Source organism: Staurois parvus, unplaced genomic scaffold (genome assembly GCF_062004578.1).
Source record: "Staurois parvus isolate SC_StPar_1 unplaced genomic scaffold, SC_StPar_1.0 ptg000488l, whole genome shotgun sequence".
Classification (NCBI taxonomy): domain Eukaryota; kingdom Metazoa; phylum Chordata; class Amphibia; order Anura; family Ranidae; genus Staurois; species Staurois parvus.
Window position 1 is genome coordinate 2,592,287 of NW_028318284.1, and position 13,811 is coordinate 2,606,097.

Sequence of the window (13,811 nt, forward strand, 5' to 3'; positions counted from 1 at the left end):
CCGTGCCACAGGTTTTCATTGTGCACCATTAAGACATTCTAGCCGTCAGTGTCCTAATCAACCAATGACATCAGTTGATAAGGAGGATGTCAGCTGCCTGCACAGTATCCTAGTTTGTCCCTCCCTTGCCCCTCTCCATCAGTGCTGGGGTCACATTAGCTCAGTGATGGAGAAAAACTGAGAAAAAAAGAGAAACACTGGAATAATAGATGACCAGAGAATGCAGTCAGTTCCATTGTGCAAAAGTGTATTTGCTTTGCAAGAATAAAGCCCCTCTAACACTGGGTGTCCTACATGTGTTGATGTTGCTGTGTTATATAAAACTATTAGAATAGTTTTTAACATTTTAAAATGGGGTTCTCTTTTAAAATTATGGACAGTCTTGAGGCACCCTATTTTAGAATGTCCATAATTTTAAATGGTGCCTTGACCTAAAAAAGGTTGAAAAACACTGGGATAGTGTGTTCAGGGTGATGTGCAGTGCTAGTTTTCCACCACACAGTGTTTTGCTTTTAGGTCAAAAAGTTAAATTTTGGTCTCATCTGACCAGAGCATCTTCTTTCACAATTATGTGCCACTTTGTGTTGGTATCTCACATAAAATACCAACAAAATACATTCACCGTATTTGTCGCTCCATAAGATGCACCTAGGTTTTAGAGAAAAAAAAAATATTCTGAACCAATGGACTGCAGACACAGTACAGGAAATGACCAGAGACTGCAGACATAGTACAGGAGATGACCAGAGACTACGGACATACTACAGGAGATGACCAGAGACTGCGGACAGAGTACAGGAGATGACCAGAGACTGCGGACACAGTACAGGAGATGACCAGAGACTGCGGACACAGTACAGGAGATGACCAGAGACTGTGGACACAGTACAGGAGATGACCAGAGACTGTGGACACAGTACAGGAGATGACCAGAGACTGTGGACACAGTACAGGAGATGACCAGAGACTGCGGTCATAGTACAGAAGATGACCAGAGACTGCAGTCATAGTACAGAAGATGACCAGAGACTGCAGACACAGTACAGGGGATGACCAAGAGACTGCGGACGTACTACAGGAGATGACCAGAGACTGCGGACAGTACAGGGGATGACTAAGAGACTGCGAACAGTACAGGGGATGACCAGAGACTGCAGACATAGTACAGGAGATGACCAGAGACTACGGACATACTACAGGAGATGACCAGAGACTGCGGACAGAGTACAGGAGATGACCAGAGACTGCGGACAGAGTACAGGAGATGACCAGAGACTGCGGACACAGTACAGGAGATGACCAGAGACCGTGGACACAGTACAGGAGATGACCAGAGACTGTGGACACAGTACAGGAGATGACCAGAGACTGCGGTCACAGTACAGAAGATGACCAGAGACTGCAGTCATAGTACAGAAGATGACCAGAGACTGCAGACACAGTACAGGGGATGACCAAGAGACTGCGGACGTACTACAGGAGATGACCAGAGACTGCGGACAGTACAGGGGATGACTAAGAGACTGCGAACAGTACAGGGGATGACCAGAGACTGCAAACAGTACAGGGGATGACCAAGAGACTGCAGACAGTACAGGGGATGACCAGAGACTGCGGACACAGTACAGGGGATGACCAAGAGACTGCAGACGTACTACAGGAGATGACCAGAGACTGCGGACAGTACAGGGGATGACCAAGAGACTGCGGACAGTACAGGGGATGACTAAGAGACTGCAGACAGTACATGGGATGACCAGAGACTGCGGCAGTACAGGGGATGACCAGAGACTGCGGCAGTACAGGGGATGACCAGAGACTGCGGCAGTACAGGGGATGACCAGAGACTGCGGACAGTACAGGGGATGACCAGAGACTGCGGACAGTACAGGGGATGACCAGAGACTGCGGACAGTACAGGGGATGACCAGAGACTGCGGACAGTACAGGGGATGACCAAAGACTGCGGACAGTACAGGGGATGATCAGAGACTGCGGACAGTACAGGGGATGATCAGAGACTGCGGACAGTACAGGGGATGACCGTTCCATATTCTCTCCATAAGACGCACTGACGTTTCCCCCCCTTTTTTGGGGGGAAAAAAGTGTGTCTTAGGGAGCGAAAAATACGGTATATTTTTGTTTGTAACATGACAAAATGAGAAAAATTTCAAGGCGTATGAATACTTTTTCAAGGCAATGTACAAATGCAAACAGTTGGGCATGCAGTTCTAGAAGCAAAATAATGTATTGACCTTTAGGATCTGTAATTACATGCTCTACCTTACCTTGCAGCGATTTGTGCAGGAGAATAGACACCCCTCTTGCGTAACTGGAATATGTGGCATGGAAGGATTGTCTCACCCATTGTCTATAGAGGGACAAAATTGTACTACCCAAAAAGTGGGTTTCTTGAAGGAAAAGTATGTGGGGTTTGTGGGCCTGTAAGTAGTTAAAAATAAAGGACCATTTAAATCAATCATTCTGGCCCCGAACATTCCATTTTATCATTTTAAGCTCCATGGTGGTACAATTGGCAACAGACTTGGAGAATTTGAGGGTGGGGAGGGAGCCAACCACGCCACAAAGTACAGTTCCTTAACCACTTGCCTACCGGGCACTTATACCCCCTTCTTTACCAGGCCAATTTTCAGCTTTCAGCGCTGTCACACTTTGATTGACAATTGCGCGGTTATGCAAGATTGTACCCATATTACATTTTTATCATTTTTTTTCACAAATGGTGGTATTTACTCGCCGCTGGGTGTTTTCCTGTTTGCGCTATAAACAAAAAAATTGCAAAAAATTTGAAAAAAAGTTTCTTTAGTTCTATTATAAAATTTTGCAAACAGGTAATTTTTCTCCTTCACTGATGTGCGTTGATGAGGCAGCACTGATAGGGAGCACTGAAGGGCACTGATAGGCAGCACTAAAGAGGTGGCACTGATAGGCGACACTGATGATGGGTACTGATAGACAGCACTGCTAGGTGGCACTGACTGGCATCACTGCTGGGCACTGACTGGCGCCACTGCTGGGCACTGACTGGCACAACCGCTGGGCACTGACTGGCATCACTGCTGGGCTGCACTGATGGGCACAGGTGGGTGGCACTGGTGGGCACAGGTGGGTGGCACTGGTGGGCACAGGTGGGTGGCACTGGTGGGCACAGGTGAGCGACACTTCTGGATGGCACTGCTGGGCACAGGTGTGTGGCACTGCTGGGTGGCACTGGTGGGCATTGCTGGGCACAGGTTGTTGCACTGCTGGGCACAGGTGGGTGCACTGCTGGGGACAAATGGGCGGAACTGGTGGGTGGCACTGCTCATCTGGGCACTGATCATCAGTGCCCCGATGATTGGTGCCGATCCCTGCTCTAACAACTGCTGGTTCTCGGCAGTACTCTCCTCACGATCTGACAGCGTGAGGAAAGTGCAGCCGAGAACCGGCAATTGCATTTCCCTGTGATCAGCGTGTCATTGGACACGTCTGATCATGTGGTAAAAGGCCGCTGTGATTGGCCTTTTACCACATCACATGATCAGCGATGTTTGTAGGACACAACGATCACAGAGATCGCCAGAAGCGCGCAGGAGAGCGCGTTCTGGGAGGACGTCATATGACGCCCTCCCAGAACTGGCCGGCCGCAGTGTAGCTGTCATGAGCCAACTGACGGTAGCCTCTAGTGACCAACAGGCCAGAGTCCCTCAGGGCGCAGAGTCTAAGCCTCAGTCTGCTGGTTCACCAGAGCCCCTGATGGTGGGGATGGACTTGAAGCAGCCTGAGACCAGGTCGCGACCCCCGAGTAACATCAGCTGTGGTAAAGGCAGCCGCCAATGGCGTATAGCAGGTAAGAGCCAGATGTGAAGAGGTATAACGTGGTCAGACAGGCCGGGTTGGTAACAGCGGAGCAGGCAGTACAGAACGGCAGGCAAAGAATAATCAGGTCACAAGCCGGGATCAGCAACGGGAGGTCAGGCAATAGGATCAGGCAGAGAATGGTCTGGACGAGCCAAGGGTCAGAGCAGGAGAGGACAACAGTATCTGGATAAGGCTGGGTCGGCAACAAGGCAGTCAGAAGTACAGGGCAATCAGGAACACAGGAACAAGACCATAAGGCGATTTGGAGATGCACAGGGCTGGTTTAAATAGGGCGCCCTGTGCTCTCATTGGTGACAGGCGCGCACTCGTGATCGCAAGTGCGCATTCACGGCGGCGGCCGCGATTGCCTAAGTCTCAGTGCTCGCCGGCTAGTGCGTCGGCGATCTGCACATGCGCGCACCTCCGAGCGGCCGGGATCCCTGACAGTAGCCATTATTCGGCTATCTGCGGTCGGCAACTGGTTAATAGGCACAGTAAATAAAGCAAAGTTGTATGCTGTATAATACCATAACTGGATACAGAATTTAAGCTCAAAGCCTAAAGTGGGGTAAATCCAATGAGTAGCAAGCAATAAACTCCCTGGCAACCCACTCAACAAAAACAAACAGGTTAGTCTTATCCCTGTAACAAGAAAAGACAAGAGTCTGTGTCTTAAAAAAATATTTCTTCAACTGGACAAAAAAAAATAAAATCAGTTGTGTAGAAGCGAAGTCTGCAATCTTCCTATGCCAAAGATGGACTCTGGAGGGCTCAACCTCTGAAGAGCAGAAGGTCCGCGGGTGCCAAGCTCCCTCATAAGGGAGAATATGAGAGGTGAAAAAAGGAAATCTATCTATGTACACAATCTGCATGGCCTCCTTTCTGGGTCACCGTGGGCGATTAGTAAAAAAGGAGGAAATGCCACAAATTGAGCCTTCAGCTCCGGGCTCGATGTTGGCCTGAACACAGGCAATAAAGTAACTGTAATCCCCACATGACCAATTGCTGTGGGTTCACGGAAGGGGATGTAGAAAGGCTAGGGCTCTGCAAGATGATCAGCAACAATAGATAAAAAAGATTGAGGATAGTCATAGGTGCACATGCCTAAATACTACATGTAGCTGCCAATCTTGAAGGACCTCTTACCGCAATGTGGAGATCCAAGTCTCGGTCTCCTCTGGGGAATCATACAATTTTACCGTACCTCCATGGGAGACTCTTAGGCGGCTAGGATACAGCATGTTGTAGGGCATCTCCTTTTCCCGCAGCCATCTACGGACGTCCTGGAATGTTTTTCATTTGTACTGGAGCTCAGCCAAGAAATCAGGGAAGAAATGTACTGGTGTATTCTCATGCACTAGGGTAGGTAGCTTCCTGGCCTCACTAAAGATTCAGGTTGTAGAACCTCACTAAGAAAGGGTGCAGAGGGGCTGCAGGAGGTCTACGGCCCATGGAAACACGATGGGCCCTCTCCACCACATAGATTGGAGGGACCGACTGCCAGTTCAGGATAGTTTTGAAGAAATACTCCGCAAATTTGGCTGGGTGGTCTCCTTCAGCTCTCTCAGGTAGGCCAAGTACCCTAACATTATTCTGCCTGAGACGGCTGTCTACATCATCCAACTTTTCCATTAGGGTCTTGACAGTGTGCTCCAGGCTGGCTAGTTGCTGCATGTGAGTGGCGGTGACATTCTCAGCCAAGGAGATGCGAGACTCAGTTTCCACTAGGCAGCCTACTTTATCGAGGTCCGCCCTAATGAAATTACATTCTTCCGTGAGGCGATCTATTCGAGAGAGCAGCAAGGACTTGCTCGATTGCCAACAGGATAAGGGTCGTATCACTCACTGCAGGAGGTTCTTGGGTAGGAGCAGGATGCTCCAGGCTCTTCCAGCCAAGATGGAATCCGCTCCAGCGGCTGGAGTTGCCGGCAGCTTCTTGTGCGGCGTAGGAGCAGCTGATTTGCCCTGGGACATCATGCCTGGAGACACTGTTGTGGGCACAGCGCTAGCTGGAGGATTGGTTAGGCAAGAAAACGCTAGATGGTGGACTACAGGATGAGTTAGATGAAAGGACGGCGGGAGCTCTCGCTCGGAGCGTCTTCTCTGTCCTACATCCGGTCACGCACCCTCGTTTACAAGAACCAATGAATGGAACCCATTGCCCTTATGAAACAGCCTTTGCTTTCATGAAAAATAAGCCCTCTATATTTCATACCACTTGGGAATTGAGGATGTGATTGTATGGCAAGTCATTACTGTAAGCAATATTAATCACCAGGTCAACTCCGATTGCACAAATAATACTACTGAGTATTGCTGAGTAATTTCTTGCAAAACGTTTTGTTTTCTCTTTTATTTTCTACATTTCTCTTCTTTCACCTTTTACTCCCATGCAAGCTTTTACATTGCTTCGTTTCTTTACTCTATTGGGTCAAACATATCAGTTAAAGAGACACTAAAGCTTTATTTATTTTTTATGACAAAAATGTCAAACTTGCCTGTTCTGTGCAGTGGTTTTGCACAGAGCAGGAAAGGATCCTCTTCTTTTTAGGTCTCCGCCGACTCTCCTGGCTCCTCCCCTTTTAACAGTGCCCCCAGGAAAAGCCGTTGGCTCTGGAGGCACCGCTGCATGCTCATCCCTGAGCCACTGCTCTATGCATCCATAAGACATAGAAAGCCGGCTCACCCCCCCTCCCACCTCATTGGCTCACTGGCTATGATTGACAGCAGAGGAAGCCAATGGGCTCCCCTGCTACTATCTCAACTGTTTCTGTCCCCACACAGAAGAGGCTGCCCAGAACAAGGGGGCTCAGGTAAGGATTGGGGGGAGGGGGGGTGCTGCACACAGATTTTTTACCTCCATGCGTAGAATACATGAAGGTAAAAAACCTTGAGCCTTTAGAAACAATTTAAGCGTTGGAAAAAATTAAAGAATGTATTTGCGATATTGAAACTGATATTATACCTTTGTACAACCTGTTATGCATGTGGCTTAATTTACAATATTCCTCTTTATACTGTATAGGAGTGCTGCGTCACAGCATTTTTGATTACCACAAGAAAAAGAAAAAAATTGTGTTACACTGCTACTTATAAGTGAAAAATAATTACCATCCCAACAATTTCATATAGTGCAAAATATAAATCCAAAAATTAGTGGTGCACCAAAATGAAAATTCTGGTGCCGAAACCAAAACTTCAAAATGAACTTGGCCGAAAACCAAAATCAAAATGCACGGTTTTTAAAAATGAATACATATTTTTTGGAAAAAAATACACTTTGTTTAAAAAAAACAAAAAAAAAACCAATATATACCCCAATTTTTTGGTAAAATATGAAAGAGGATGTTACGGCGAGAAAATAGATACCCAACATGTCACGCTTTAAAATTGCGCACGCTCGTGGACCAGAGTGAAACTGGGTACTTAAAAATCTCCATGGGTGATGCTTTAAAAATTCCTACAGTTTAGCGTGTAACGTTACAGAGAAGGTCTAGTGCAAGAATTATTTCTCTTGGTCCGATGTTCATGCCGATACCTCATGAGTGTGGTTTTAACACCGTTTACATATGTGGGCATGGACGGGGCACTTTATACTTTTTTTTTTTATTATTTAATTTTTTTTGTACTGTCTCTTTAAAAAAAATTTTAATCACTTTTGTTCTTATCAAGCATCTTTTGTGATAGAAATAATTAGTGACAGGTCCACTTTATGGAGATATATGGGGTCAATAAGACCCCACATCTCTCCTCTGCAATGTAAAGCATTGGATCAAAAAAAAGCATTGATCTAGTGCTTTAAAAAAAAAAAAAAATGGCCGGAATGTGAAGTGCCATCGCTCCGGTCCTCTAAGGGCATAGAGATGAGTGGCAGCCATCTTTCTTTCACTCATCTGTATGCCCAGCGCCAGGATCGATTGTTTTTCAGGTAAGGCTGAGAACCACCGAGCGGTGGCAGATGGCGGCGAAGGCGGGCAGGTGGCGGAGTTTTTTTGGCAACTGTATCGGTGCTTTTTTCATTTTGGCCAACGGTCGAGAGGGGTGTTTTTGGCCGAAACATTTTGGACACTGAAATTTCGATGCATCCCTACCAAAAATATATATAACACAATCTATCGTGTATCCCACATAATACACATATATAAGTCCTCCAGTATCCAATAGAATACGCTGTGCGACCCTCCTGTTGGAGATTGTGCCCTCTTCCCCAGTGTTGTCAAATCTACTCTCTTTGCACCACCACAAATCATGCATCTGCAATGAACCCTCATCTTCCCGTGTGGACCTATTTAATTAAAAACAGGTCATGAGTGCTTCCTCCCTATCTATGGGGGATCTGTATGGATATCTCCTTAGATCTGTGGTCTCGCTCTCCTCCCTCACACAGATGCTGGTACACTCTCACTGCTGTCAGTCTGTCAGATAAAGCTCACAAGAACAAAGGAAGCCACCATAGTGTAGTACATAAAATTCCAAAAGATATTTATTAAAATTACACGCACATAATGCAGCTGAATATAAGCCATTAAAAAGCTCAAAGACTCTCAAACATCAAGCAATTCCTGATGCCTCTAGCACGTTGAGTCTCCTGTCATCTAAGCTCCGCCCCACGGGTATTGTCACAGACCACGTGACTTCCCCAGGGGTAGCTAGGTGACATGCAAATGGTTTATATGGATACCGCTATCCCCGTATCACCGGTAGTATAATTTAACCGCTGCCATGGAGACCGTACTCAATTCTGCCCTCCTGAGATACCACTAATGATAGCTATCTATCTGGGGATTTCCCAAATTATTAAAATGGAGTTCCATATTCCAATAAACCCCTCAGCTAAACTAGCCTTACTGCTGAATATACTATATATATTTGCAAAATCCACTGCTGCACTGTTCTCTCATGATAATTTTACAACATACACTATATTGCCAAAAGTATTGGGACACCTGCCTGTCCATGCACATGAACTTTAATGGCATCCCAGTCTTAGTCCATAGGGTTCAATATTGAGTTGGCCCACCCTTTGCAGCTATAACAGCTTTAACTCTTCTGGGAAGGCTGTGCACAAGGTTTAGGAGTGTGTCTATGAGAATGTTTGACCATTCTTCCAGAAGTACATTTGTGATCAGGCACTGATGTCAGACGAGAAGGCCTGGCTCGCAGTCTCTGCTCTAATTCATCCAAAAGGTGTTCTGTTGGGTTGAGGTCAGGACTCTGTGCAGGACAGTCAAGTTCCTCCATCCCAAACTCGCTATACATGTCTTTATGGACCTTGGTTTGTGCACTGGTGCGCAGTCAAGTTGGCAGGGGCCATCCCCAAACTGTTCTCACAAATGCAGGCCATAGATGGGTCGAAAATCGGCCGTTTTTTGGCCAAAAATAAAATTGGCCGATTTTTGGATCGTTAGTGGGTTAATAGGTCGGCCGTTTTTCAGTATTTTGGCAGATTTTTTTTATCGGTAAAGTTGGAAAAAGATTGGCCGATTTTCGCGGCAATTATGGGCAAATCGGCCGATCTTTTTACCGACAGAAAGAAGAAGGAGAAGGAGGAGAAGGAGAAGGAGGAGGAGGAGGAGGAAGAGGAAGAAGAGGAAGAAAAAGAGGAAGAAGAAGAAGAGGAGGAGGAAGAAGGGGGGTGCAACCAACTTACATACAACTTATGCGCAATTCACTTACAATTCATACATATATCTTTATAAACCTTGACAAATAATTTATCCACTACCTATACACATATATATTCTCTCTCATTGATTATGCCTTGTCCCCTAGGGCACACTTCCATCATCTACATATAGACGCATAGATATATATGCACTACTCTACGATATTTTACATATTATCTTTCATGTATTTTCACTTTAAAAATATCCATACTCATTCTTTCTTCCCTTCATTTTATTATACAGGACCCCTCAGGTCTTTACACAAATTAATATCTTTAGATTGTAAGCTCCACGAGGAGGGCCCTCATATTCCTTCTGTACTGAAATGTAATTGTACTGTCTCCCTTATATTGTAAAGCGCTGCGCAAACCGTTGGTGCTATATAAATCCTGTATAATAATAATAATAAATAATATCTTCATCAGTAATTATAACCTTCTATGCACGAAGTTATTCATGTTTTAATAGCCATTAGTATTTATTATGTGTTATTGGGATTTATCGCCGATGTTTAGTATATGTATTATATTCCAATGTTCTTTGCCCTTATAATATGCCACACGGAGCTCTTTCTGGTTGTCATTGTGTGGTTACCATGGCATTAGTGTGGGTGGAATGATCACTCTAGCCTCCTCCCATAGTCCAGGATTTCTCTTACTTATACCTACACCAAGATGGCCCCTGTCCTGGCCTGAAGAGAGAGCACACATGCTCCAAACGTGCCACTGGGAACCACCAGAGCCACCTAGACACCGGCTCTACATCCAGGGACTCCAGGCCACAGCAGATGAATGTTACAAGGACAAGCGTTTTCTCATTATCCATCTTGTGAGTTGCCAGTTATTCTTTTAATGCAAATAAATATTCCAACTTTCTGCACTTTGATGGCACCACCCCTTCTTCTCCTCATGCTTGATTTTATACACCTGTGGCCATGGAGGTAATTGGAACACCTGAATCCAATGATTTGGAGGGGTGTCCCAATACTTTTGGCAATATAGTGTATGTGACTATAAAGAACAGTGTGCTTTAAAATATAAACACAAACAGCAATGAAAAAACCAATACAATCTCACTGTACAAGTCCAAGATTCACCAATCCACTGTGATCCCAGTCTATCAAAGAGTTTATATAGTTATTTGTGATTCTGGAAAGTGCTCTATGCAATCAGCTAATAAATCGCTGTGCTCTTCCACTTTAAATCACAACTGTACTAGCCCTCTCTATTGCAGAAAAGTAATCATTATCCAATAACTCCGGATACAGTCCAAAAGCTTTCATCAGTATATGCAGTTCAGCAGTTATCCACACATTCCTTGGATTAAGTGGACAAAAGCCACGGGCAGATATAACTTAAAATCATTATTATAAAATGAATAAAGGCAAACATCAATCCATTTACATGGTGCAAGTGCGTCTCATCACTGTACATAAAGACATATGCAGGGAGAAAATCCCCTAAATGTGTATAAAGTATTCACTCTAATAAGTTCAGTACATGATCCTGACAGGAGTACAAAATTAGCTCTGTTCAACGTTTTACCATAGAATGGAAAAAGGTTTTTGTTGTTGTGCTATTTTAATGATTTTTCAATTTGTTAGTGCCCATCCACAGTAAACACACATAAAAAGCTATAAAAAAGCATCTATGTTGACCTGTGTTTCTGCAAATTTTTTTTTTTTAAAGGAATGTTTCCTTTGATGTAATTGTTGTGGGGACGAGAGGTGCATTGCAGTGCATCAGTGCACATTTAAACATGTTTATGTGCATTCCTGCACGATACAATGTAAACATGTTGCTACTTAATGCACATCATTCCATAAATTCAGCATTCTAGTGTGAATCAAAAAAAGTCTATAAAATGTGAAGTATTTCTGCATTTCAAAAGTATTTAGACTATTCTGGTCACCTGAGCTGTAATTAGAGGACATGGCTGTGGCAGCGAGGCAGCTGAAGACACATAGGGAAGTTCAATTGCAGTGAAAATGCTGCAAACTACATTTAGGTTTGCGGTTTGTGCACGAAACACCTTTGCCTTTGAAAAAGATCTGCAAGGGCTCGTTCACACTAGGCTGTTTTGCCAACGCTTGCCAAACGCCCCTATAGCGTTTGGCAAGCGTTGGTCCGGAGTTTGCGGAGCGTTTTTAACGCTCGGCAAACGCCGCATGCGCGGTTTAGCGGCGGTTGCTAGGCGTTTGCCGAGCGTTAATAACGCCCCACAAACGCCTATAATGCATTTGAGTGGTGTTACCGCTCCGGAAACACCCCGCAACCGCGTCGCAACCGCACCGGGCATTTGCGGAGCGGCACCATAGACGAGAATAGGAGGCTTCAAAGCCTCCTGACTCGACCAGAGGCGTCCGTTTTGCCGCGACGCAACGTGATGCGACGCAAACGCTCCTGTCAGAACAGCACCATGTGCTGTAATGTGCAGAATTGGCAGAGGCGTTTGGGAAGCGGTAAAAACGCTTCCCAAACGCCTCTCTGCCGCCTGCACACAAGGCTAGTGTGAACGTAGCCTAAGGATAGTTTGCATAGTAATGAGATTTCCAGAAGACATAGGGAAATATTAAAATTTGTGATGGCAAGGTAAATGTTTGTTAACAGAGGCATATAGTTTAATTTGTCACCTGTGCTGCAAAGGTCCCCACGACCACTGCACAAAAGATGGGATTCCGGAAGATGTTCTCAAAGACATTGCGTTCTCCGTGGATTTTGCGTGCATTGATTTCATTGAAAAGTTGCATCATAACAAAGGTGTTGAAAACAATAGTATAATGCTCCGAAGGGGGAGAGTGCAAGGGAACATTTCTCCCACTGTCAATGTCAAAAAATATCTCACCTGGGAAAGACAAAAAACGAATTAAAAACAGTATTGTAAATAAAGTATAAGAATAACTTAGAATCTATTTATCTACATCTAACTACGCACACATATACATGCATGTGTGCCAACACATATAAACACAGCAAAACAACAAAAAAGTACATACACCTCTGAAAATGCAACATGTCACTAATAAAAAGCATGGTTCACAAGAGGCAACTGACAGAAATCCAAAAAGGATTAACAGTCAGTGCATGAACTCTGTGTACATCAGTTAGGAAGACAGTCTAAAAAATGATGACAGCACATGCCACACATTAAATGTGTTGTATGTCCACATGCAATTTAGCCAGTTTTTTTTTTATCTGTTTCTGTGAACACAACAGAACAGAGAAAAGAGCTTTCAAATTCTGGAGCACAATGGCTGGGAGTTTCTAGAGTGTAATTAAGCGACAGGCAAAAAAATACATAATAATAAAAAAAATATAAAAAATGATATATATCTATATCTATATATATATCTATATATATATCTATATATATAGATATATATTACACTATATTGTCAAAAGTACTAGGACGCCTGCCTTTCCATGCACATGAACTTTAATGGAATCCCAGCCTTCGTCCGTAGGGTTCAATATTGAGTTAGCCCACCCTTTGCAGCTATAACAACTTTAACTCTTCGGGAATGGCTGTCCACAAGGTTTAGGAGCATATCTATTAACCATTCTTCCAGAAGTGCATTTGTGAGGTCAGGCACTGATGTCAGACAAGAAGGCCTGGCTTGCAGTCTCCATTCTAATTCATCCCAAAGGTGTTCTATCGGGGTGGAGGTCAGGACTTTGTTCAGGCTAGTCAAGTTCCTCCACCCCAAACTGGCTCATCCAAGTCTTTATGGACCTTGCTTTGTGCACTGGTGCGCAGTCATGTTGGAACAGGAAGGGGCCATCCCCAAGCTGTTCCCACAAAGTTGGGAGCATGAAATTTCCCCAAATTTCTTGGCCTTAAGAGTTCCCTTCGCTGGAACAAAGGGGCCAAGCCCAACCCCTAAAAAACAACCCCACTTCATAATCCCCCTCCACCAAACTTTACACTTGGCACAATGCAGTCAGGAAATTACCATTCTGGCAACTGCCAAACCCAGACACATCCATCGGATTCACAGACAGAGAAGCATTATTCATCACTCCAGAGAACACCACTCCACTGCAGTTAGAGTCTAGTGGCAGCGTACTTTACACCACTGCATCCGACACTTTGCATTGAACTTGGTGCCATGGAAACCCATTCCATGAAGCTCTCTATGTGCTGTTGTTGTGCTAATCTGAAGGCCACATGAAGTTTGGAGGTCTTTAGCTATTCATTTTGCAGACAGTTGGCGACTTCTACGCACCGTGTGCTTCAGCATGCGATGACCCTGCTCTGTTATTTTACGTGGCCTGCCACTTCGTG

General features: G+C 44.8%; 1 protein-coding gene across 1 annotated transcript in view; it reads right to left on the reverse strand.

The window, feature by feature from the left end:
- Positions 1 to 13,811, reverse strand: part of LOC149452213 (plasma membrane calcium-transporting ATPase 4-like) — a gene marked incomplete at its 5' end in the record, with an annotated part of 272,400 nt that overhangs the window by 38,371 nt on the left and 220,218 nt on the right. Inside the window, one exon of the mRNA XM_089689635.1 lies at positions 12,160 to 12,371. Within this exon, the coding sequence (XP_089545761.1) occupies positions 12,160 to 12,371 (212 nt within the window). The remainder of the gene's footprint in view (positions 1 to 12,159; positions 12,372 to 13,811) is intronic.